Raw genomic sequence first — 11,185 nt, forward strand, 5'->3', positions numbered from 1 at the left:
AAGTGGTAAGATGAATTTAATGAGAAAAAAGTTCCAACGCCTGTGTAATGCTGTATGTTTATCGGAGCGGGCGTTTGGTGTCCTCGACACCATGACGAATGACATCCTCGACCTGCCATCGCGGAGGGTTCACAGGGATGCCATTGGCGGCACGCCATTCACTCTCTTGCTTGTGTGTCATGGCGGGAAGGCTCTTGGGCAAGTGAGGAAGACCACCCGCAACACCAGTCGAAATCCTTAGCTGCAGCAGTTCGCCCACCTCCTCGCAGGCAATCAGAAGTCGGTCCATGTCCTCCTTATTGTGCGCTGAAGAAACGCAGAAACGAGCGCGCGAGCTGATCAAAGGAGTGGCAGGATACCCGACCACGACGACCGACACCTTGCGCTTCAGCATTTCGTGGCTAAAAGCAGGCATCTTTCCGGGGTGGTACAGCAAAACAGGAATGATGGGCGAATCGTCGTGACCATACACAATGAAGCCCAGGCGCTTGAGTCCGAGGCGAAGGTATCGAGAGTTAAAGGCAATACGGCGGAGCCGCTCTTCACCCTGGCCAGGGCAGACCTCGCCAGTGATGAGCTTGAGGGAGACCAGAATCTGCTGGAGAACGCAAGGGGCGGGAGACTCGCCCAGTTGCGTAGAGGCATTGGTGGCCCGCAGCTTTTCAATGATGGCCTTGTCGGCGGCAATGTAGCCACCGTTGGCGCCAAAAGACTTGGTCAAGGTTCCCATGAGGATATCCACCTCAGCAGGGTCAATACCAAAGTAGTCGCAGACACCGCGTCCGTTGGGTCCGAGAGCACCAATCGAGTGAGCCTCGTCGACAAAGAGGTAAAACTTGTACTTGCGCTTGAGAGCGAGAATACCGGGCAGATCACACATGGTGCCCTCCATCGAGTAGAGGCCTTCGACGACGACCAGAATCTTCTTCCACGGTCGGTGAGTGCGGGGTTGTCCCTGCGAAATGGCCTCTCTAAGGACACGCTCCAGGTCGTGACTGTCGTTGTGGCGGAAAGACTGAATGACAGCACCCGAGAGACGAGCACCGATACGAATGGACGCGTGGTTCAGTTCATCGGAAATGATGAGGCAGCCCTTGCTAACGAGGGCAGGGAAAGAGCTGGCATTGGTAACGTAGCCCATGGAAAAGACCATGGCAGAAGGCTTGCCGACAAAGGAAGCAATCTCGCGCTCAACTTCGAGGGCAAGCTCCGTGGTGCCTGCATCGGCTCTGGGGCTGCAGAAGCTGATGCCGTAGCGCTTGACGCACTCCTCGACGGCATCGGCGCAGGGGCCGCTGGACTGGGCGAAACCAAGGTAGTTGTAGGAGCTCATGTTCAAGGTCTCGGTGTGGGTGCCGGTGTACTGGTAGGACAGATTAAAGTCGTGCGAGATGCGGTCCATGAGGGTAATGTAGCGACCAGGGACGCCAATGGTGGTACGGGCAAAGCAGTCATCGAGACGGCGCTTCAAACGGCGCGTGTAAAAGTTGTCAAAGTCATCGTTGAGGGGAGCGTAGCCATTCTGCACCTTGAGAGCCTGATACAACTTCTTGTCTCCAAAACGCTTGCCAAAGAAGTCACGAATATGGCCAAGCAGGATGAGGATCAGGTAGCTGATGTAGGTGGTGAGCAGGTAGTAGTACGGAGGCTCGTCCTCGATGGGAGCCTCGAGGGGCTCGCCGTGTGACTTGGAAGTGTAGAGGTGGGACGCGCTGTTGAGGGGGCCAAACTGGGAGTCGGCGATACGCTGGCGCTCCATCTCCTCGGCCGTCTCGGGCTTGAAGAGTGTCGTGGTCGAAGTCTCGACGGCCTGGTCGCTAGCCATGGCACTGGAAAGAGAGATTGTGGGCAGGGGGACGGTGGCTGGAGAGATGGCGGCAGGAGAAGCATTCAAGGGCTGCGGCTGGGAGTCGCGGGAGCCGGACTGGGGAAACTGAGGCTTCTCTAGACCAGACTGGAGGCCACCTTCAGCCTGCTGCTGCTGCATGGCGAGAAGAGACTTTTGAGCGGCAGAAGCGCTCTCCTTGGACTTTGGGCTGGAGGAAAAGAGCTGAGATAGGCGGTTGGATTTGGAAGTGGAGGGACGTCTCTGGCTCTTTTCAGACGGCGACATGGCGGGAAACGTAGAAAAGGGATTCTGAATTCGGCGCGGCATGCTTCTGGCTAGGATCGAGGACGGAGTCGAGAAAAGGAAGCAGCCGGCGAGACGAGGTCAGGCAGGAGCGGGTGCGAGCTGCGCGGGAACGGTGAGTTCCTCGTAGACAGGGGCGACGGTGGCGGACTGTTGAGGGCGGATCGACGGATTGGAATTGAGGTCGGCTGTGAAGCGGCAAAAAAGCCAGTCAGCAGACTGCACCGGCGTCAATTGAAGGAATTGAGAGCAGAGATTGAAGAAAACGAGGCACGCCAGCAAGCATGTCTGATGGAGGAGAGCGGGACAGCGGATGGATGGGAGCTTGGTGTCTTGGGTGCAGGGAGAAGCCTGGTGCCGGGCTGGTTGGTGGCGCTGTCCCCTGAGCAGTGAGCGCCCCCCTGTCGTCGTGATGGGCAGATTTTGGGCGGAAGAGCCGGGGGTTGGGAGCGCCGGGCAACGAGGGGAGCACTAGGCTGGCAGAGGAGGAATTTTGGCGATGATGTTCGGATATCATGGAATTGATGCGATGAACGGCAGTGACGGGGAGTTGGTATCGTGTGATTTTTTTCTCGATGCTTACCGGTGAAGTCTCGTCGGTGCAGTTTTGAACGCGACAGTTGCCGCGTGGATTTGTGGCTGGCGTCTGCACGACGCGGCACAACGTCAGCAAATGTCGTCGTAGGGAATACTGGGTAAAAAGGAATGACTGAAGAAGAGGCAGGGTATTCTAGGTGTTTGGAAGAAAGAAGATGCAAATGAAGGAGCGTGAACTCGGTAGCCGGAGAAAAACAAGCAGCAAACAAACGGTCGCTTTACTGGTAGCACCAGTACCTACCAGTACCTACCTAGTCCATGACGCCGAGCAGGATGCTGGGGGCGACGGAAGCATACAGCGGGTCTGCCATCTACCTGCGAACCACTAACGAGCGCTAGAAAAAAAAATGAGAAAAGTTTTAGAGGCAATTTCAGCGATGCGGTGGGGTGATGCGGCTCCAATTTTGCACTTTTTGCACTAAATTAGGGGGTGAGGTCGCCTGAAGCGGTCTAGCGCCCAGTCGTGGGAAATCGGGTCCAGCAGCCGATGCACGGTGACGGAAACGGGAGGGCTGAGCTAAACGAATTGTGCATTCATGATGATAAATGCAAGATGAATGATGGAAATATTGGCAGGTTAAAGCAGAAGAGAAGCAGCAAATGGCAGATTGACAAGACTGATGCTCTCTCGGTGGTCTACAGTGCTAACCTGCAGCCAGCTGTCCGTGCCTCCACAGTCCTAGTATACCCGGCCTCTCCCGTCGCCTTGTCGGACCTGCCGGATGTTGCTCATCTCATGCATGCTCGTGACGAAACCGACATTGGTACTTTGCTGTCCGTGATAGCCCGCGCTAACATCGCAATTAGCCTTTTCCCACCATGTGACGACGGATGCCCGGCTGTCGACCGAGTCTCCATACCGAGCCGGGCACGGCAGCTATGCAGGCTCGTCCATTGTGGACACCGCTACAGACGCGCAGTGCACGTAGGCCATCGTATATATCAGCTAATTATATGTCAGTACGAAGCGAGTACCTGGCAGTCATTACCGTACGTTCCGGGGCTTGGGCCTTTAAAAGCATTGTCTTCACACAACTGCCCGTTTGCCCCAGGCCTGCATTGCGCTACGACCTGACATGCCGCCAGCCACGTCCATCAGCCGCACAATCTATGTCCATTGTCCGCCGCCGCCCGAGATTTTGGACTGCTCAACATGATTGAAAAATCGCGCGACTGCTGGGAGGCTAGACGAGAGTGCAACGGGTTGTGTGCCGCCACAGCAACGACATGAGCAAGGCAGCAATCGAATGCGGTAACCAAGTGGCTGTCACCCCAGACAAGGCCTCCCTTAAAAGCCATCCAGTTGCCGCAGCGCTGCTATTTCCTTTTCCCGTTACAGGTTCATATCATCTGCCATGCTCCTGGGCATGCAGCTCGTGCGCGCTACTGAAGACTGAGACAGGGTTCTCGCCATTGTGCAACGGCGCGCTCAATAAGATACTCTACATGAAGACGGAGCAGCACGACTACAGCACAGTCAAACCCCAAGCCTCAACTCAATTGTCAATGACATTTTAAACCACATACATGCATGATGACCACTTCACTGCAGTCGGCGACTACCGCGGGTAATCCACTGCGGCACTCCAAAGCCGAAGACACCAATACCTGGTCTTCGGGTTGCAGCGGGACATGGCGGAGCTGGACCCCAAGTTTTTTTTTCTTTCCTGCGCTACGCCCTGAAGACGGTCCGCGAACGGCACTGTGCCGCCCTCGCTTTCCCCAACAGATCGGTCATACCTTGGTGCGCTTCGATTTCTTGTAGATATTAGTAATTCATCACCCCGCGTATCTCAATTCCGTGCTTACTCTATCATCCCCTTTCTTCGCCTTCTCCTCTTCCCACGAGCTTCTTTCAAGAGGAAGACCGTCGCTGTCTGCCTTCCGTCTGTCACTGCCCCGCGTCACCCCGCCAGAATCGTCACCGCAACCCCTTGCCCAGTGGCATTTCCGTCAGACATCCACGGCGCACCTCACACGACACCTCATATCCTATCGCAACCATGGGTCAATCCGTTCCGCAGGACCCCCCTGCGCTCGCAGAGAAGCTATGGACTCATCCCGACCCATCCTCCACGCCCATGTGGAAGTTTATCCAGCGCATCAATAACAAGTACAACCTCGCCATCGCGGGGTATCCCGAGCTCTACCAGTGGTCGATTGACAATGTCGCCGAGTTTTGGAGCGAGGCCTGGCACTTTGTCGGCATCGTCGCCTCGAAAGAAGCTGAGCAGGTATGCTTCTACTATCTGCCTAGAATCTCTTCACCGTATACTAACAGACATCCTTAGGTACTCCCCAAGGACGCGCACATGTATCCCCGTCCCGACTTCTTTGGCTCCGCGCGCCTCAACTTTGCCGAGAACCTGCTCTTCCCACCGACTTCGACACCGCTCGACGCCAACGCGACCGCCGTCATCACAACCACCGAGCTCCCCGGGGACCTGCGCAGCACCAGCTGGGCTGAACTGCGCGAGGCAGTCCGACGCTGCTCCAACTCGCTCCGCGCCGCGGGCCTGCGCCCCAACGACGTCGTCGCCGGCTATGTTTCCAACCACGTCGAGGCGCTCGTCGCCATGCTCGCTGCGGCCTCCATCGGCGCCGTCTGGACCGGCATCAGCCCGGACAATGGTGTTTCGGCCGTGCTGGACCGTCTAAGCCAGATTGGCCCCAAGGTTCTGTTTGCCGACAATGGCACCGTGTACAACGGCAAGGAGTGGTCGAGCACGTCCAAGACAGACGAGATTGTCGCTGCGCTGAAGAGCACGGGGCTCGAGACCGTGGTCGTCATCAACAACATCAAGGGCGGACTGGGCCTCACCGAGCTCACGGCGCACGGCGTCAAGGCCGTCGACTACACGTCGTTCCTCGAAACTGCATCCACAGACGCGCTCAAGTTTGAGCAGCTGCCCTCCTCCCACCCTCTCTACATCCTCTATTCCAGCGGCACCACCGGTCTGCCCAAGGCCATTGTCCACACCGCGCTCGGCACGCTGCTGCAGCACAAGAAGGAGCATGTCCTGCACTGCTCGCTCACACCCGCCTCGCGCATGCTTTACTACACCACCACGTCGTGGATGATGTGGCACTGGAGCGTCGGCGCCCTCGCTGCGGGCGCCACTCTAGTCTTATACTCGGGGTCGCCGTTCCGCCCCAACTCGTACCTGTCCATCCCCCGCGTCCTGTCCGACCTTCAGGTCACGCACTTTGGCACTTCCGCCGCCTACCTCACGGCCCTCGAGGCCAACAACGTCCGCCCGGTCGAGGACAAGTCCATTGACCTCTCACGCCTCGAGGCCATCTACTCGACCGCCTCGCCCTTGCCGCCGTCCACCTTCAAGTTTGTCTACGAGGCCTTCCCCAAGACGGTCAACCTTGCCTCCATAACCGGAGGCACCGACATCATCTCCCTCTTTGGCGCGCCATGCCCGCTGCTCCCCGTCCGCGTCAGCGAAATCCAGTGTGCCGGCCTCGGCATGGCCATCAAGGTTGTCGACTCTGCCACCGGCGAGGACGTGCCTGCCGGCGAGCCCGGCGACCTCGTCTGCGTCAAGCCCTTCCCGTGCCAGCCTCTCACCTTTTTCGGCGCCAGTGGCGAGGCCAAGTACCAGGCCGCCTACTTTGAGCGCTTCGCCGATGTGTGCGGTGTCCAGGGTGCCGTCTGGCACCACGGCGACTTTGTCAAAATTCCGGATGCGTCCACCGGCGCGCTGCTGATGCTGGGCCGCTCCGACGGCGTGCTCAAGCCCGCGGGCGTGCGCTTCGGCTCAGCGGAAATCTACAACATCCTCACGCGGTTTTTCGCTGCCGATGTCGAGGACGCCGTGTGCGTCGGCCGTCGCCGCGAGACGGACATGGACGAGACGGTGTGCTTGTTTGTCGTGCCTGTCGAGGGCAAGTCAATTACCGAGGAGCTCCAAGGGCAGATCAAGGCCAAGATTCGCTCAGAGCTCAGCCCGCGTCACGTTCCGGGCGTGATTGCCGCGGCCGGCGGCGGTATTCCGAAAACAGGCAACGGGAAGAAGTAAGTGACTAGCTTTTACACGAAGAAGATGAAGAATTACGTGGTTTCTAACTACTATGCTATAGGATCGAGGTTGCGGTCAAGCAGATCTTGTCGGGCATGAATATCAAGACCAACGCGTCCGTCGCCAACCCGGAATCGCTGGAGTGGTTCCGCGAATGGGCCAAGGCGAATTAAGTCCTTTTTATGACGACATTCCCATAAAAGACATGAAAGCAACGGCACCAAAATGTAGATGGGGCTGGGAGGAAGAAAAGTATGATAATGACACACGGCGAGGAAATTCATCCATAGAGCGAGTGCACACATAGAAGGCAGAGTATATTTCAAAAAGCAATTTACATATTACACCACAGATGACGACACAATTCACAAATATAAAAGCGATAGTGGATATCATATCGACAAAGAGAGCTGCGTCACTTACAACTCCCGCATTGCCATCCTCTGTATAACACTCATCAGGCAAGCTCTTTTCTTTTTTGCGTGTGGCTGGGTAACACAGATGGGCGGCACATGAACCTTGGCATTCCCATTCATGACCGTTGTGCTGGTAGGGAGCAGAAAGAAAACATCCGGAGCCTTGGGGGGAACAAAAAAATGCAAAGACAACTGGCACGCAATGTCACCAAAAATAGAACATTTTCTCTTTGGTTTCTATTTTTGGTTTCCGCATGCAAGCCAACATCACAAGCCACTGTTGATCAGACGCCGTCCCCTCGCACAGGTACAGATTGCAAGCCAAAAAAAAAAAAAAAAAAAAAAAAAAAAGACGACGTCGTGACTTTTAGGTCGTGTCTTGTCTTTTACTGGCACATGTTTAAGCAATTGTACAAAAATAGACCACGCGGCTGCAGGTTCGGTTCCGGGGGAGAGGACACGTGTGGATATCGGGATTTGATGCTGTGAGACATGGACGGGGCCCAGGGATGGCAACGACAATGCCAGTAAACTGATACCAGCAAAGTCACATGTTGCGGTTCGAGAGAATCGGCACCAGCCTTTCGAATCGTCTTGTTCATCCTCAGGCTAGCGTCAAGGAAGAAACAACGCGCCAACGCATCCAGGGGTGGGCGTCAAACTGAGACAGGTATCCATTTCGGCAGGTGGAAGGACTCGCTTCCCGAGCGAGACCTGGTCTCTATTTACGAAGCCGGCCGGTGATTTCAATTGACTTTGCAGGGCGCGTGCTACACATCACAACAAGGCAAGACATGTACCGTTGCGGCGGGTGTAAATACCCGCAGCTGGTATCCAGAGGGCGAAAACCGTCTCCACGACTCGGAGATGTAGCCCTATTTAGCTGGCAAAGTGGACAGGAGCCAAGAGGCTACTATTGACGGATAGAGCGGCGAGTAGGCTTCTGAGCTTCTCGAAGAAGTGCAGATGCACCCCTTCCCCACGGTGAATGCAACCTCGAAAAAGGAGGCGGGCAAGTCGAGATGAAAAGGGCAAACAGGGTCTCCTCCTGTTAATCACTAGTCTGGTCGGGAGCCGGGAGGCAACTCGTTTTGCCACTTTTGTTCCGAGGTCTTTGATGTTTCGGTGCATGGATATGCCTGTAGGATTTACTCAGAAGAGGTGCTACTGAGTGTTCACGGCTGAGCCCCGTGGTTCGTAATATAAGCCGTGCATGCATCTTTGCGCACTCCGCGCATCTGCAATGTTAAACCGGCGCGTCCGCAGCCAGACAGGCCAAGCAGGCTACTCGCCAAATGTCTGGCAGGGGCTCATTGGATGGCAAGCCACAAGAACCGGTAGACCTAAAGTGGGCTTGGTGAGCGGGTCGGGTTGCATATCGAGAAATTGCTCTCCTTTGAGTGTAATTTTAATCTTGACTTGGGTGCAGGACAGGCGAATGAATTGTGAAGTGTGCTGGGCGTGAGAGAAGACCCTGGTGTCAAGTTGAGACGCCGTATTTACTGGGTGTTTCGTTTTTGTGCCGGCCATTTGCTGCCATTTGATGAATTGCATTCCACCTTGTAGCAAAGCAAGACCCTAATAGTGGTTATATGTTTGGCGTTCTGAGCGTGCGGGATCAGCTGCCGGGCATATTTAGTCTGCTGCAATGCACCTGCGGGTGGGCGCATCCAGCGATGGAGGGCTGCAACGACGATGACAGGCAGCCGAAGTTTTGGAAACACGGGGTCGGTTGAAATTGGCCGCTTGGATTGGTCGTGTGTCTCTCGGAGGCTTCTGTATGCTGGCTAGCCCGCAGGGACCCTCTGGGCCGTACCATCCCATCTGACAGGTGGCTGCAGGAGAGCGACTGGGATGTACTCAGTGCTGGTGGTCATTCGTCGGCGGCGAATGAAGAGGGTACCGAACAATGATATGGGGAGCAAGCTGATATTCCCAAGAGGAGAGCTCGCGTAAGCTCTGCCTTGCCCGTTTGGCATGACGCAACTGCGGCCGTGAATTCATGCAGCGTGCCGAGACAACTGGGACGGCAACAAAGGCGGTTTGCTAGCCTACTTGTAGCGGTGTTGATATGGATCTCTGGCAACTGGTATCAACATAGCGTCGAGCGTGTCGACAATATTCGTACCAGTAGTGGCAGGGAGCCCCCGTCGTTGGCGGAAGAGGCTTGTCTTGTGGGCGATGATGATGGGGATGTGGCACTGTGGACAGCGAAAGCTAGCTCTGCCTCGATATTGAGAGGTCAAGCGAACCATACCTAGTAATAAGCCACCCCGCCGGCGCCCCAAGCAAGAGCCATAGCCTGCGCCCCACTGCGAGAAATCTTGCAAGCGGTACTTCTCTTGTCAGCCAAATCTCCATACTAAGTCAAGTATCTCAGTCCTCAGCGCTGGGCACATTTGCTGCCTTCGTTGTGATATTTGCGCCCAACAGAGGACAGCCTTTGTCACCGATCCTAGATGTCCTGTTCCGGCCAGAAACGGTCGCCTCCTGTCGATCGACGATCGGTGCCTGTCCATGCCTGCGTTTGTATTTTCTTTTTGGATCTTCGGAGTTATTGTACGCCTAGCTACCCGTGGCAGGATACTAGTCGCCCACGATGGCTTGCGAAGACAGCGTCGTTTGGGAACAGACAGCACCCTGTAGCGCTGGGTAGAGCACTAAAAAGGACGCTATTGGCCATGTGTGAGCGCTAACCTGCTCATCAGCCCAGGAGCTCCGAGGAGAGGCTGCACAACACCAGCAGCAGAAGGCTTATTTGCACGCGTCTTACTCCGTAATCTGTGAGCAGCCGACGGAAACGACGCTGGGAAAACGTCAATAATGTGCAGAGGCAGCACGGCCAGGCAGACCTTTCGTCCCGCTTGGGGCGCTACTTGACAGTTGCACCGTTGGCGCTGGCAAGGCGAGGTGGGAGGTGGTACATTGTGTTTGGCGGCTGCGCCGCGAGAGTACAGGTACCGAGCACACGTACACTGCAGCTGCGAGGCATGGCATCACACAAGACCATCGATCCAGGGTCAACAGTATCCAAGCGCGGCGCCTCCCTGCGAGGATGAGGCCACTGGTAAGAGTGACGATAAATTTTGTATCTGATAAATGTAAAAGTCCCGGGTGTCGGGATTCCGGAAAAGACTGTCTGAGAGAGTAGAACCTGTCTCTTACCTGGTGGACCTTGCTACTCGCTCCCCTAACAACACTGGACAGCGATAAGTACCTACCTAGCAAGTAGTTACCTACTTTGCCTAGTTGCCTAGGTAGGTACCTACCAACCACCAACCTACCGAGGTGCCAGGCAGATTGGGTAGGAGACCTGCAATGTCAGACTGGACAAGTCCAACGGACAAGCTCTTCTGTACGCAGACAGAGGATCGTAAATACAAAAGAGAGGCTAAGATGTGCCGGCCAGGAAAATTTGCAATTTTTCTGCGTGCATCAGACGCAATTGCACGCACGCTGGCGCAGCAAGCACATTGAGCTTGGCTTGGCTGGTGCAAACAGAAGAGAGAGAGGTTCGACGGCTGCAAGGAGCCACCCAACCACCAAGACAGCCAATGGGGGGCACATGGTACCTGCTCGCAGGCGCCATTCAGTTGGGAATCTTAAAGGGGCCGCAGGAGCATCCACAGCAGCGTCCACTGATGTGGCATGGGGGCCCTGGAGCACGGAGCAGAGCGGAGGAGAAGCAATTGTGCATTGGAATACCATGGTGTATGCATGTCAAGAATAACAAAAGCTGTGTCATGTTTTGTAAAACGGTTCCCGACTGTTCCTCATCTTTACTTATCCGGCATGGCCATATTTGCTGCACCAAGGCCGGCTCATTTTGCTCTCCAACCCCCCTGGTCACCGAAGCTTTAGCTCGCCCCCATCCACCTTCCCATCCCGGGTCACAGTGGGCTCGCAGTCCGTCTGCACCAAATCAAGCCCCAGAGCTCTGGGGTGGTGTCGTTGGTGCGCCTCACCACCTTACCTAACTGATGAGAGGCACCGCTAATAATTTGCCCGAGCTG

General features: G+C 55.9%; 4 protein-coding genes across 4 annotated transcripts; 2 read left to right on the forward strand and 2 right to left on the reverse strand.

Annotated features, from left to right (window-relative positions):
- Positions 1-58: 58 nt before the first annotated feature.
- On the reverse strand, positions 59-1,987 carry LMH87_010769 (uncharacterized protein; the record flags this gene model as incomplete). Its single annotated transcript, XM_056199800.1, has 1 exon — positions 59-1,987. The coding sequence occupies one exon, from the start codon at positions 1,985-1,987 to the stop codon at positions 59-61; it is 1,929 nt and encodes a 642-aa protein (XP_056051714.1).
- Positions 1,988-2,099: 112 nt separating this feature from the next.
- Positions 2,100-3,023, reverse strand: LMH87_010770 (uncharacterized protein; the record flags this gene model as incomplete). Its single annotated transcript, XM_056199802.1, has 3 exons — positions 2,100-2,319; positions 2,715-2,777; positions 2,980-3,023. The coding sequence occupies 3 exons, from the start codon at positions 3,021-3,023 to the stop codon at positions 2,100-2,102; spliced, it is 327 nt and encodes a 108-aa protein (XP_056051715.1).
- Positions 3,024-3,215: 192 nt separating this feature from the next.
- Positions 3,216-3,803, forward strand: LMH87_010771 (uncharacterized protein; the record flags this gene model as incomplete). Its single annotated transcript, XM_056199803.1, has 2 exons — positions 3,216-3,492; positions 3,781-3,803. 2 exons carry the CDS (start codon positions 3,216-3,218, stop codon positions 3,801-3,803), a joined length of 300 nt encoding a protein of 99 aa, XP_056051716.1.
- Positions 3,804-4,731: 928 nt separating this feature from the next.
- LMH87_010772 (uncharacterized protein) lies at positions 4,732-6,929 on the forward strand (the record flags this gene model as incomplete). Its single annotated transcript, XM_056199804.1, has 3 exons — positions 4,732-4,962; positions 5,020-6,752; positions 6,818-6,929. The coding sequence occupies 3 exons, from the start codon at positions 4,732-4,734 to the stop codon at positions 6,927-6,929; spliced, it is 2,076 nt and encodes a 691-aa protein (XP_056051717.1).
- Between the last annotated feature and the right edge of the window lie 4,256 nt (positions 6,930-11,185).

This window comes from Akanthomyces muscarius, chromosome 4 (genome assembly GCF_028009165.1).
Source record: "Akanthomyces muscarius strain Ve6 chromosome 4, whole genome shotgun sequence".
Classification (NCBI taxonomy): Eukaryota; Fungi; Ascomycota; class Sordariomycetes; order Hypocreales; family Cordycipitaceae; genus Akanthomyces; species Akanthomyces muscarius.